Source organism: Sturnus vulgaris, chromosome 8, assembly GCF_052056855.1.
Source record: "Sturnus vulgaris isolate bStuVul1 chromosome 8, bStuVul1.hap1, whole genome shotgun sequence".
NCBI classification, from domain to species: domain Eukaryota; kingdom Metazoa; phylum Chordata; class Aves; order Passeriformes; family Sturnidae; genus Sturnus; species Sturnus vulgaris.
In genome coordinates this window covers 35683740-35698525 of record NC_142250.1, presented here as the reverse complement: position 1 = coordinate 35698525, position 14786 = coordinate 35683740, and the positions used below count along the sequence as shown (strand labels likewise).

General features: G+C 45.5%; 1 protein-coding gene across 1 annotated transcript in view; it reads left to right on the top strand.

The window, feature by feature from the left end:
- C8H10orf90 (chromosome 8 C10orf90 homolog) overlaps positions 1-14786 on the top strand; it is a 59710-nt gene that overhangs the window by 23555 nt on the left and 21369 nt on the right. The window contains exons 2-3 of the mRNA XM_014879600.2: positions 5953-6047; positions 8305-9385. Coding sequence (XP_014735086.2) covers positions 5953-6047; positions 8305-9385 — 1176 coding nt within the window. The remainder of the gene's footprint in view (positions 1-5952; positions 6048-8304; positions 9386-14786) is intronic.

The window sequence follows — 14786 nt, the reverse complement described above, 5'->3', positions numbered from 1 at the left end:
TAATTTTGTCCGTGTGATGGATGTGCTGGGGGTGATCCCTCTTTCTATATTACTAATTGGAGATAAAGAATAACAGCAATGCATAATGAAAACACCCTTTTTTTTTCACTTATGCATGGGTTTGAAGATCTAATTCCTCTTTCTAGCCCCCTGATGAGCACCTTGCTTCTAATGGCACGGATAATGAGACATTTATGACTTGTGGCTTTTTGATAGCAGACCAGAACTCATTTTTCCCTTCCATGGTGGATCCTGTAATCATCTCTGCAGGCAGCCAGCACAGCTCCAAGGTGTGCAAGCAGGGAGAGATAATTCACTTATCAAATCTTGCTTGTAACAGAAGAAAATCCACCCTGACATCTTCTATTTTGTTTACACAATGAATCCTGTTCAGGCTGCAATGATTTCAGGCTGTTAGGCTTTGCTCTGATTTGAAAGCCTTCCCCACAAAGCTGCCTTAAAACACCATCATTTTGTGCCACTGTGTTCAAGTGCTTTCTTTTGTGGCAAAGTGCTTGTTTGTGTTGGTTTGGCTTTTTTTTTTCATGACAAGAAAGGTTTCAAGGAAAGAGCTGGAGCTGCTTTCCCCTGCTTTGAGCCCACGTTGCTGTTTGACCCCTGTTGTGCAGGTGACTTTTAGAAGTTCAGCGGAGATGCTCTAAGAGGACTGAGGGGCTGTCCCTCTGTCATCCTCTCTTGATGAGCACATCTCAAGTGGTTTTTTAGGTGTGTTTGAGCTCTCAGGATGGTGCCCTGCTCTCCTTAAGCATCCTGGTGAAAATTCCTGCCCGGCCTTACTCCAAGGTGGCTGAATGTCAGATCCTGCAGAGATTATCAGTGTAACCCCTCCCCTCTTCCTTGAATTTAACATCAATTCTAGAGGGAGAGGAGAGGAGAGGAGAGGAGAGGAGAGGAGAGGAGAGGAGAGGAGAGGAGAGGAGAGGAGAGGAGAGGAGAGGAGAGGAGAGAGAAGAGAAGAGAAGAGAAGAGAAGAGAAGAGAAGAGAAGAGAAGAGAAGAGAAGAGAAGAGAAGAGAAGAGAAGAGAAGAGAAGAGAAGAGAAGAGAAGAGAAGAGAAGAGAAGAGAAGAGAAGAGGAGAGAAGAGAAGCTGTGGCTGCTCCTGGATCCCTGGAAGTGCCCAAGGCCAGGTTGGACAGGGCTTGGAGCACCCTGGGACAGTAGAAAGTGTCCCTGCCCATGATTTTAAGGTCCCTTCTAACCCAAACCGTGCCATGTGTCTGTGCCAAGGCTTTTTGGAGATACAGCACTCTCTCCACTAGCAACTAAACACAACATTTTTTGGTAAATTCCCTATAAATCAATTTGACATCAGCAAGCACTCTGATAAAAGGTGGAATTTTCAGCATTCGTGTCTCTACTTTTCATAGCAGCAATGTGAACTTTAGCTTTGCTGCTCAGTTTTATTTGAGGTTGACACCAGGCTCTGCAGGTTTTTGAAATCCTTTCTTTCTGACACATGAAGAAGAGCAGAACACATGGGTTTGGTTCCGGTGCTCGTTCCAGCTTGGCTTTCATCTCCCATGTATCCACAATGTCCCGATGGTTTTTTTTTTTGGTTTTTTTTTTTTTTTTTTTTTGATGACTCACCTCAGATCTGAGGGAGCAAACCATGATCTGTCCCAGCCCTCACTGAGCAGGGAGCGTGATGAATCTTTAACGATGACACTTCTTTTTTTCTCCAGGCTTCTGCAGGTATTTGAATTAAAAAAAAAAAAAAAGCCACGAGGAAATTTAAACAGCTCTAATGTTTTAAACGGAGTTGAGTGTAAATTACTTCCTCCAGTAAGGATAATACACAGAAGGAAGAAAAGGCTTAAAAAACAATGTTGGAGACACTGTGTTAGCAGAGTGATTGCTCTGATACCCAACCCTGCAGCTAAGCCATCCCTGTCCTTTAATTCCCAGGTGCTAAGTGGGGAAATTGAGGAAATTTTGGGGAATTTTTGAGTGCTGTAGGGATCCTGCTGCCATGGACATGGGTGGGAGCCCAGCTCCCCACACCAGTCTCATGGATGTTGAGCTAAGATCACAAAAAAAGTAATTTTTTTGCAAAGTGAAGTTTTCCTCTTTTCATAGCAGTGTGTGTGCTCTGCAGTGCTGTTTGATGTTTCCAGGGAAGCATTGGAGGTTCCTGGAGGCTCCAGAGGAGTCCAGTGTGATGCTGGTGGCTCACAGGGGACAGGGGACATGGTCAGTGCAGAGCAAGCAGGGCTTGGAGCAGAACGAGGAAAACCAGAAGTGCTGACACATATTTGACATTTGTCAGCATGTGACTCAAATATGCAACTTTTCTGACAAAAACTGGGGATGAGGCCAGGGCCAGTGGTCTAAAGTCATCCCAGCTCTGCCTGGTGTCACTCTGGGTGTCAATCACAGAATGCTTGAAGTTGGAAAAGCTCTCTAAGATCATCGAGTCCAACCATTCCTCCTGCACTGCCAGGGCCACCCCTAACCCATGTCCCCAAGTGTCACATCCACACGATTTCTGAGCACTTCCAGGGGGCTGACACTGCCACTTCCCCACGCAGCCTGTTCCAATTCTTGAAAACCCTTTCCATGGAGGAATTTTCCCAAATACCCACCCTGAGCTCCCCTGGCCCATCCTGAGGCCGTTCCCTCTCCTCCTGTCCCTGTTCCCAGATCCCAAATCCCCCCGGCTGTCCCCTCCTGTCAGGGAGTTGTGCAGAGCCACAAGGGCCCCCCTGAGCCTCCTTTTCTCCAGGCTCAGCCCCTTCCCAGCTCCCTCGGGAATTCTCCAGCCCCTTCCCAGTTCCATTCCCTTCCCTGGATATCCTCCAGCCCCTCAATGTCCTCACAGCTGGTTTGTCACCAGTGTCCCCCAGCCTGGCAAAGACCTGAACCACTGTTTCCACGTTTTTTACATGAATCCCAAATTTTGCACAAAACCTGAGCTGGCTCAGTGTGAGGCTGTCCTGGACCTGCCAAACACCCTCACCTTTGCCATGGATCTGGGCTTCAGCAGCTGATTTCCAAGTCCCATCTTTTCTGAACCCTTATCTGAGGCAGCTGCCAGCTGGCCCCAGGCAGGATGCAGGCACTGGAGACCTGGGGAATGAGTTCCAGCTGCACTCCAGGATTAGGAAAACCCTGGGCTGCAGCTGGATGTCCACATGCCTTGCCAAGGAGAGCAGCATTTGGTTCAACAAGCAGGATTTGTGAGGGGACAGAATGAAAAAGTGAAGATGTCAAAGGACAGAGGTCGTGTGCCAGCAGTTGCTCCTCCATCCCTTGTGGCATCTCCTGTTTTTAAGCTGGAGAGGTGGATTGTGGTGGGAAGGGAAGGTCTGGGGAGGTTAAACCAACCCCTGGGATTTCAGCTAAGTTTCTCTTGCTCCCCACAGAGACAGAAAGTACTTGAAATGCCATTTCTTTCATGCTTTCACACCATGGAAAAGGAGAATTTTGCATTTTGTTGTATAACAAGGGTTCCAGGGCTGTGTTTTGTCAGCAGTGAGAATTTGAACACTCAGTGTGTGACACATCTCAGCTACAGCCTTGTGCTCCCTGTAGTGCCTTCATTGCAAGCACAGATTCGAGCTCATTCTAAAGGTTTAGGGGTTTTATTGTTTGGTTTGGGGTTTTTTTTTAATTTATTTTTTTGCTTGTTCTCTTAACATGAATTAACAAACGTGTAACTTCCAACAATAGATTTAATAATACCATGATAAATGCCAGTGCTTTTGCCACCAATGCCATTTAATCTGTCTCAGCAAATACTTGCCAAAAGTTTGAGAGTTTTCCAGCTGTAAGATTCCTATAGAAATATGAGAATGTCCTTGCACAGGATGGGGTAAAAAAGGCAATGCAAAACTCCACTGTGGATAATTTAGCAAAGAAAATAAAGATTTCCTCTTCTTCTTCTTCTTCTCACCTCAATTCTTCCTGCCTCTCCTGCTCCAGAAACAGTTACTTTTCAAAGTTAGACAGGCAAGAATTTACCAATCTATTCCAAGGGATCTGTGGGATACTGGAAGATTCTACTCACAGATTATTGCAAATCATGGGAGCTTACTTGGATAAGAATAATTTACCTGTTATGTGCAATCTGCAGTGTGGACTTTGACAACTTGTTCTTCTTTGACCTTGTAGTCCTCAGTCTGTATCTGGTGCTGGAAATGCATTTGAATGAAATTCATGGAAGAATGAGCCTGTTGGATCTGGTTTATCCCTGGCCTGCCTCTGGATTTCCTTGTGCACCACTTGACATTCAGAAGTTTGATGATCTCCTGTTGTAATTTCCTCCTTGATCTCACACGACTGTGGGGTTCTTACTGCAAAGCATTTCAGGAAAATATTGGTAACTTAGTGGATGTTGTTGCTTTAAATACATAGGGGTTTTTTATCAAATTTCTATTAATGTCTTACTCAATCCAAGAATTTCTTCTTTACCCCCTGTCTGCAGGTTATTCCTTATTTAGTTGTTGTAAAAAATAAAGAAGAGCACAAGTGGCTGCCCTTCACCATGCAGGTGCCCACGTGTAATTCACCACAGCACAGATACACCACGTGTCATTTCACTGATGGACTGAAAACAACTTTTCCACGAGGCTTCCCCAGCAGCAGAGGAGGGTTTTGTCCTTTGATGCTGTCCTCACACCACAGGCTGAGGAGCTGGCTCCAAGGGCACCTTGCCCGTGTTTGGTGCCAGCAGTTTCCAGTGCCAGACCAGGTTCCCTGCCTTTACACTGACTGCAGCCCAGCATTATTTATTCCTTTGCCAAAAACCACGGAGTGGGCCTCTGCTCTGGCTGGTTTCTGGATTCTGGTTTTTCCCACACTGTGGCTCTGGACTCTGTTACTCAATGACAAAAACAAATCTTTTCCTTCATGCCAGCTATGGATGTACATGGTGGCATTGGCATCTTGGAGTTATGGTAGGGAAGTGTTAAAATATATTTTAGTGTACCTTATTAAAACAAAAAGCTCATCAAACACCAACCAAATGTTGTGGTGGGACTAAAGATTTCTTGAGGGACAGATCTGATATCTTCCTCCTCTTCCCCTTCTCCCAAGGAGATGAATTCTGTTGTGGTGGGCATGGTTTAATAAACAATTCCTAAAGTGGAGCTGATTTATATTCCTTTGTTAATATAATGTAACACATAAACTGACATTCTGCTTAGCAAAAAAATTTTCTCTTGTGGCAGCCTGCCTGGGTGGAAGAAAAATAATACAAAAGGTCTTAGCAGTGGTGTGACATGTTGCTGTAAAACAACAGCCAGGAACGTCAAGAGATTTCAGTCCAAATGGAGAATTTCTGAAAATTAATTTTGGATGCTTAATACAAACTAGAAAGTAACGTAATTCCTGGCAAAGCAGTTGACAGCAGACGTAATGCATCAGTGCAATAGCCCAGAGTGTGTTAAATGGAAATTAGCTGCGTGTAAAGAGCTGCAGGGAGAGAATTGTGCTCGCAGAAAACAACCTGTGACAACAGCAGAGGTTGAGGTGCTGGTGGAGCACTTCTCACTGAACTGGGAGTGCTGTGAGGTGACAGAATTTGTGGATGTGGTCTGGAATCAGTGCAGCTCTCTCAGTGTGCAGGTGACCCGGTGCCAGGGAAGCCCAGCTCGTTGTGGGTTCTGTGCTCCCCGTTCTGCAGTTGCTGAAATCCACATGTCCTGCCTGCCCCAGCCCCTCCACAGTCCTGCCTGAAGCCATGGAAATCAAAAGCAGAGGTTGTGAAGCTTTGGACCAGCCCTGGACACAGCGTGGGACTGTCCAAATCCTTGCAAAAGGATCCCAGGGGTATTTCAAGAGCCTCTTCCATGGAGAGGGACAAACAGATCCCAGGGCAGTCACATCATGTCCAGGACTCTTTCCCTCCTGCTGCTCCATTTAAAAACACATCTCCTCACTCATCTCCTCCAGAGCACTGACAGTAATGTTCCTTTCTCTGTTTTTCCCCAGGGGTGACACAAAAATGCTGGGGCCCTGATGGTCAGAGGACATGCACAGGTCTTCAGCAGGAGAGTGGTGTGCAGGGAAAATCGAGCCCTACCAAGGTAAAATAAATAAATTCCGTCTGGGGAGCAGTCAGCAGAACGCAGGAGGGTTTAGAAAACAATCACTGATTGCTGAGCAGTATGTTTGGACTTGTTTTTGTTTAGCTAAGCTTAGCTTAGGCAGCAGAAAAACCAAATAAAATGATGGTTAAGTGTTGTGATTCTGCGTGCTCTTGGTGAGGGGGGTGGAAATTGCATGTTTTGTTGGGGAAAATAAGTTGTAAAAAAAACCCCACGAGACTAAATCAAGCAATATCCCAAATATCAGTGCCCTCTCCCTGATATGTCCTCGGGATAAAGCCTGAGGTTTTCAGCTCACCACAGTTACTTTGTGTGTGGATTTTTTTTTTTTCAGAAGGTGCAGTGAAGCTTGAAAGCTCCCAAGGAGCACAGGATCAGCTGGACAAACTTTAAAGATCCATTTCTTTGCTAAAGATTGGAAGGAGGAAATAATACATATTTTCAGCAGGAAAAAAGAGGAAAAGTAAATTATTTAAAATATTGGTGCATGAGTTTGTAGCTAATCAGGAGCATTTCTGACATGCCTTTGGACTCTTGCAGGATGTCTCCATCTGTGCAGCTCTCAACAAAAGAAATAAATGTCAAATTAACTACTGGAGCATGAGAGATGCATCCAAAATAAAGTCTCTCAAGGAACATTCTTCTTTGGTGCCCTGTAGAAATCTGGGGGAAGTTGAGACTTTTGGAAGGCATGCAAAGGTCTTAAACCTGTAGGTAGAAGTAAATGAAGTGAAGAAAATATGAGGCAAATGTTGTTACAAACCATGAAAGAAACAGAGGAGGAAGAAAACGCTTCCCCTGAGGCTGTGAAATTATTGAATTGTCCAAACCACAGGCAGCTGGTTTAAAGAGTTGATAAAATTTATCTGGCATTTCACCTCGTTAATAAACTCTTGATCTACCTCTGCCCATTTGGGTTCCCAAGAGATACAGAGGAGCTCTTTCTGCTGATGCTTTCCTGCATGGAGGAGCAGCACAGGGATGGTTTGATGGGAGCTCAGGATGGTTCCAGCTGGAAGGGTCCTCAAAGATCATCTCCCCACGGGCTTTGGTGCAGTGTCACCAGGGACATGGCACCAGGGAGGCCACAGCTCTGTCACCCTCACAGTCCTCCTGCAGGAAGGACAATGCTGTGTTTTGTGAAGCCCTGGTTGGGTCCTGCCGTTGATGATCCATTGACAGAGACACTCAGCTGGCACTGGGGTGGATTCCCAGCAAGCAGGAGTGGATGGCACTGAACACATTGCCATCTTCTCCTTTCTTTAGGAGCTGATCCTCAGGTTTTGAATGCCAATTCAGCGTTGTGTTTGGGGTTTTTTGGGGTTTTTTGGTTTTTTTTCCTATTAGGATCAAGAGATCTGGGAGCACAGGGCAGGAGCAATCTAATCAGCCAATTTACAGCAGCAATGAGATTAGGCCAGGTGCTTTATTTCATGGGATTTCCATGCCCAGCAGGGTAGATAACAATAGCAGGAGGCTTTAAACTCAGGTTTACTCTTTGTCAGAGGGGCTGGAACATAAAAGCATCTCCTTTGTCACCACAAAGGAAATGAGATGCTGTCTGTCAAGATGGATATTCCCTGTCATGGATGGAAAAATTAATCTGGGCCACTGTCAATCAGTCTTGTACAATGTGTTTGTACATCATTGACAGGTGTCACCAAGGAATCACAACAAAGAGGGAACTAATTAATTAAAATAGTACCAGAACCCTTGTGAGCAACTGTATCACTTTTTTGGGAGTTTTTCATGCCTATAACTGGGGAGGTTGTAAAGCTGTCATGCCCCTGGTGCTCACATGTCCTCTGCAGCATGTGATGTCACAGGCCAGTCATCCATAATGTACTTAAATGCATTTTAAATTCCAGCAGATCATCATGAAAGAGGAGTTTATAATCTGAAACTGGCAACTGTCTTTGCCATGTCCGTTTTTAAACACCCACCAATCCCATCCATGGTGATGAGTTAAATACTCCAAATAATACTATGGAATACAGGTTTTAAATTTTAATATTTTTTCCTTCACCAGAGTGATAAAATTTTCATTGAAGCCTCCCAGACAATTCAGAATTGATTTCAAGAGTGTGGATTTTTAAATTACAAAAAAAGTTATTATGAATAGAAAATGAAGAAGAGATTTTGAACAAAACTGCCTGCTGTGGTAGATGGTGAATGAGAAGCAGTTGCACACAGGATAATGGAGAATGGTGATAACAGGGAATCTTTTCATTTGCAGGAACCTCTGCCTTCCCAAACCACAGCATTGATTTCACCAGTAATCAGTGCAGAGATTGATGAGGATAAATCCAGGGCAAGCCAGTCCTCTCTGCCTATGCAGGCTCTGATCCCCCAGCCCACAGCTTGTCCCACGAAGCCATCCTTGCCTAACCACGGCCCAGCCATCGTTTGCAGAACATTTTTGGTGTTTCCCAGCCGATTGGAAATTCAGGCATCCTCAGAGGACACCATGTCACCATCGGACTCTCCCAGTGCAAACCAGTGTCCAGGCCAGCAGAGAGGCTTTGCCTCCATCACTGTCACAGCCAGGCGTGTTGCTGTGGGCTCTGCAGACGTGGCTAGTGGCCCTGGGGCTGGCCAGGAGCCCAGCACCGTGTCCCCCATGCCCAGCAAGGTCCCTGCTGTCCTCGAGTGCTGGCCTCCCTCAGCCCACGCTAACCAAACTCCTTCAAAGGTTTCCAAGTCTTGCTCAAAATTGCTCAAAATTTTGGGTGAGGAACCCCCAAAGCAGCTTTTGGACCCTGGAATCCAGAAGGATGGCGTGGGTCTTCAAAGCAGTGATGGGAGGGAGAAAATTCCCCCTTCATTCGTCTCCAGTGTCCAGCTCCAGGTGTCCCAGCCGTGCCCAAACACCATCTATTATTTAGACAAGTCGCTCCACGTGTGCATTGACCAAGCTCGAGTTAAATGCCAAAAAATGTATAGATCCACGTTGTCCTTGAGGCTGAAGTGCAGTTTGTCCGGATTAACAGCAGATGGAGTAGATGGCATAGCTAATGGAGAGCCCATGGAGGAGAGAGCTCCAAGGAAGCTCCCAGGAGCAAAAGGGGCTCCACTCAGATCACACCTGAGCACTGCCTTCACGGGAAATAAGGTAATTGAGAAAGGGGAAATAAAAGAAGGACATTTGGGTAGTAAATACCCTTTGCGAAGTGTCTGTGCCTCGGGACTTCCAGCATTTGTGGATTTTCCCAGAGGACCTCACAAGGCAGCAGCAGCAGCAAAGGAAGAGGATGAGCAGCCTGGCAGCCACCACGCTGTGTTTTCCCTCCAAATTCCCAATTCAAGCAGTGAGGCAGGTAAGTCATTTCCATAAACCTCGGGCTGGTGGAGCAGAGGTTCCAGGCTGGAGCAGCCCTACCACAGTGATTGTGTGAGAGCAGAAAACAGCAATCCTTGCTTCTGCACAGGCTCAGGGAGTTCAAGCACAACCCAGAGGTTTCCAGCTCCAGCACTGCCATGAATATTTGCCATGCCAGTGATGCGTGCTGCTCATCAGCTGAGAGAGAAAAATCCCCCTGTGTTCTCTGCATTAAACCTCTTTTCTTAACCATTTATAACAGTATTTTATTATTATTCTCCCAGCAACCTGCAAGTGCTTATCCCCTGAAAATAATTAGGTTTATCTTTAAATAAGGGCTGAATTTCAAGGTGTGAAATTAAGGAGATGACCGCACTGAGCTTGGTTTTGTGCTCCTTGCAATTAAAAATGATCTTGTTTTCAGCTTTTATTTAGAAAGCTGCAGTAATAAGCCCAGGCTTTCTTACCTAATGGAACCAGGTAAAAGGTTTGCAAATCTTGAACACATTTGTTTCCAACCTTTCCAAGCATTTTACAAACATAAAATGTTCTTTGCAGCGTTGCTCCTGGGGGAGGGAGAGGGGCCCTGGGGATCGAATCCTGCCCACAGTGGGGCAGCTCCTGCTGCACTGGGATTTCCCAGCACACTTGGATAACCACAGCTGAGTTTATTGCCTTTCCAGGAAGGGAAGGTGGATGGGCAGATTGTCAATGAGTGGAGTCTGTTTTTTACCAAAAGCACAAAGATTAAACTCACCCCCTGTGTATCCTGCAGCCTTGGGCTACATTTAATTGCAATTACCCAGTTCTTGCACGGCCTTTTTGATCTAAGGGTCAGTGCATGAACATGAGCCACTTCCTAATGTTCCTTTGTACCTTCATCCTCCCAGGGTGCAAGTGGAAGGAAACAGAAAGATGAGAAGGCTCAGACTGCCTCGAGGGCTGGGCAAGGTGCAAACTCCCTGCAGGCTCTGCTGCTCTCCCTTTGAGATAAAATTCCTCTCTTTTCCTAAGCATAATCCAGGCTGTGAGGTGTTGGAGGGGAGAAGGCACAGTGGGGAGCAGGAGAGGGAAGATGCCAACCAGTGCTAAGGGGTTTGGGATAGAAATATATAGAGATGGCACCAGCAAATGAAACATTTCATTGCATCCATCCTAATTTTAAATATCAGGGAATGTCACTCCATGGGGAGTGTTATGTATTCAAGGCTTTGTTTAACACCATCTAAGGTTTCTCCGTGATAAACCAGACTTAAAACCGAGCCTTCCCTGAGCTTAGTGACGCCATGGTGGCATGGAAGAACCACTTTTACTAGAAATAATTGGAAAGTGAATTGGGAGGTTGCTCATGGCTCCATAGTTTTACTGAAAGGAGGAAATTGGTGAAGTAAGGAGCTGAGAAATACTGGTTTGTGATAAAGGACTTCCACCATTTGTGTACAAAAGACTATAGGTGTAAATAAACATGGGAAGTGTTACCTTTTTAACTGCTTCCACCTTTTGTGTGGGCCATAATGTAGAATGTAAAGATACACATTTCTCTTGCTGAGACCCTTTGTAATATGTAAGGAGGTGTTTATCAGCTTACTACAACTTTCCTGTGTGAAATTTGTATAAACAACCAGAGTAATGCTCCAAAACAACAGCCTTTGTCAGCAGGGTCCAAGTAATGAGCAGCCATCAACTATTAAATCAAGAGAAACCTGGTAAAATGCATGGGATATCCACACTGGTCCTTCAAATGAGAGGGAATGGTGTGATTTTTAATCTGGGAAAAATGAAAAACTGAGCCCTTTTTACTTCTGGAATGGGTGAAGAGAGGAGGAGAAGTGTTGGTATGAGATTATCAATCATGAGTTATTTATGTTTGAAAAGACCTTTAAGATCATCCAGTCAAGCCAGCCCCCAGCACTGCCAAGGCCACCACTGACCCGTGTCCCCAAGTGCCACATCCAAAGGGTTTTTAAATCTTTCTAGGATTGGACAACCCTTTTGGAGAAGAACTTTCATCCCATTCTAGATTCCCAGTTATTTTGGATACCTTTTCCTCTGCTGTTTACTGATTCAAACCCGTTCCCGTTGAGCTTTGCTCTGCTCCATGTTTATGCAATGAAATGTTTGTGAAATGAAGTGTTTTAAAAAGAAGGGAGAAGCAGCAAAGAAGGGACAGTGAACAAGTTTTGTCACAGTGTTCGTGCTTTAACACAGTTATCTTACAGATGAGGTAACTGCAGAAAAGCACTTTGTCCATTACATTTCTGATGACCCAGAAAGTTGGAGTTTATATTGGTTTGCAGCTGTAGGCAAGAGCTTCCTGCCAGCAGAAATACAAGTGGTAATAACATCACTATGCTGAAAAAAAAAAAAAAAAGAAAAATTACTTTCAAAGCTACACTTCTCTGTATGAGATCTGTAAATGCAGTTTCCAGGATGTATAGGTTGCTTTATTAGGATCTGAGTTGGAATGAGCACCCAAATTCTTCTCTGCTTTACAGATGCTGGGGCTGGGTTTGCTGTTTCCTATAGGCCCAGTTGAGTCATGGCCTCTTTGGAGTGTCTTTTTCCTAATCTTTTGTGTGACTTCACTGCAGCAATGATGACTCCACTTACTGTATTACTCATTATTTCATGTCCAAATCCAACTGCTCAAGACTTGGCTTTACATGGACCTGGATAACTCCATCTAAGGCCCTTCTTTCAGCAGGAGGCTGGGCCAGGTAATCTCCAGAGTTATATATTTCCACCATGTGCCACATATGAAAAGGATGCTTTAGGATTATTAATGACATGTAAATCTTGGGCTCTGCTCGTGGCTGGGAATTACACTTGGAAATCCAAATCTCTGAGACTCAGAGTTCAAAGCCATGGTTCATGCTAGAGCATCCCAAGGATGCAATATGATATTTCCCCACTGTGGACTGCATCTTCTATTGGCTCCACTGCTTTGGGCCTTTACTTCCCTTATCTGGCAAGAAATGGGATTGTAAGTGCTGGAAAATCCATGTTGTGCATGAAGTCAGACTTGAGCCGTGGGAGGACAGAGCCGTAGGACAGAATTGTGTTTATTTTTAGTGAGTGGCCAACATTTCCATCCCCTGGGCAGCTGCAGGAACGTGTGAAGGGTCCCACTGAGGGCCACATGAGCCACCCACCTCAGAGATGTGGCCAAGGGCCAGCCCAGGGCAAGCTCCACGAGGTCCCTGTCAGGGGTGATGGATGTGCATCACCCTGCCTTTGGTCATGGCTTTTAACAAGCTGTCAGAACTTGCTAACACTGCTTTTCAGGCAATGCTGCAATTTCCTTTCCTGTCTGCAGCTGATGTCTCATAAATACAAGGTAAGTTAGAAATGAAAAGATTAGTCTTGTTTCTGCTGAAGACAGGAACATTTTTAATATTCATTTCTCACCTACCTTTCATGAGGGATATATTCCCCATGAATATCTAGTTCTTCATCCATCTTTCACTATCTATTACCTACCGGGCTCTAGGCTGAATTATTAAAAAGGAGAAAAAGAAGAAAATGAGACAATTTTAAGTTCTTTTTGACCTCTTGATTAAACAATATCATCACTTTTCTAGGGAAGATTATAAATGCCAACATCTAAATTTATCCATTTGAGCTTAGATAACAGAGAACTTCTTCACGCCTGAGCACCTTCACACATCTCAGCTGTTTTCTAAACCAAAATATTTCCTGCTCACCTCTACACTTCTGTTTGTGTTTTGTTGTCACACCCAAAACTGATGTGCAGAGATATTAAGGGATAATAACTGAGGGTGAATCCAGTCTGGGTGGTGGGTGCTGTGCTGGGTCCCACTGCCCTGAGCTGAGGGACAGATGTGTGAGGAGGGTGGGGGGAGATGACAAAAGGGAAAATCATGAATTACATTCCCATGTAAGCCACCCAAAATTAGGGACATCAGGGTTATAAGATGATCATCAGCAATGTGGCCATAGGACCAGGGCAGAGACCATCCCTGTGCTGGGAAATGCTCAGGGACCTCAGATCATGGGGTCAGTCTTGGACAAGAGGGACATTGAGGGGCTGGAGGGTGTCCAGGGAAGGGAATGGAGCTGGGAAGGGTCTGGAGAATTCCTGAGGGAGCTGGGAAGGGGCTCAGCCTGGAGAAAAGGAAGCTCAGGGGGGCCCTTGTGGCTCTGCACAACTCCCTGACAGGAGGGGACAACACCTGACAGAATGAGGGGACAGAGTCTCCAGCTGTGCCAAGGGAAATACAGGCTGGATGTTATTGGATAAGTTTTTTACAGGAAAGAGTGACCAAGTACTGGAATTGTCTGCCCAGGGTGGAGTCACCATCCCTGGGTGTGTTTATAAAAATCTGGATGTGGCACTCAGTGCCATGGCTTAGTTGAGCTCTTAGGGCTGGGTTGGACTCCATGGTCTTGAAGGTCTCTTCCAACCCCAAATTCTGTGAATTCTGTGAGGGGCCAGGCTCTGCTCCAGGGAACAGGGACAGGAGGAGAGGGAATGGCCTCAGGCTGGGCCAGGGGAGGTTTATGTTGGTTATTGGGGAAAATTCCCAATAGGAAAGGGCTGCCCAGGGCAGTGCTGGAGTCCCCAACCCTGGGGGGATTCAAAAGCCACGTGTGTGACACTTGGGGACACGGGGCAGTGGTGGCCTTGGCAGTGCTGGGGGAATGGCTGGAGCCAAGGAACACAAAGGATTCCACGTTCCATTGTGCTGGAGCCGGCAGCAGGAGGGGATGACACACAATGGGTGGCTGTGATGAAGGTGCCCAGCAGTGCCTGAGCCCCTGGCACTGTCCTGGCCAGGGGTGCCCAGGGGAGCACTCCCAACACTCCCTTTGCAGAATTCAGGGGGGAAATGCCTGGGAGGGGAAGGACACAGGCACAGCAGTGAACAGGTCACATCAGAGACTCGGGGTGTACCTGCTGATTCCCGTTCCCAAAGGGTGTGGCAGGTGACTTGAAAACGTAATTTGCTTAATTAAAACAACCCAAGGCAGCACGTGGGGAAAACTGAGATGGGATCTGGGCTTTGGGTGTGTTGAATGGCCCCAGATGATTACAGACTTCTGTTTGCTTCTTGAACTTATTTTTTAACAAGTGCTGAAGTCAGCAGTGTGTTTTTAAGGGATAAATAACTAGAATTTAATTTGTTTCAAGATCTATTTTAATTTTTTGATGCATGTATGTATGTTCCTACTCATACTAGAGTAAAATCAGAACACCTAGTGCTGTGGGAATTTGATAAGCAAAAATAACCTGAAAAGCAAAAATATATTTTTGTTTCAAATACATGTTGAAGAGCTCTAGGTATTAGAGACATTTATGTATCAAGAAAATCTTGTGTGTCACCTATAAACTAATATATCTGCCTGGTAATCAGAATGAGCTAATTAGGAAATCTGAA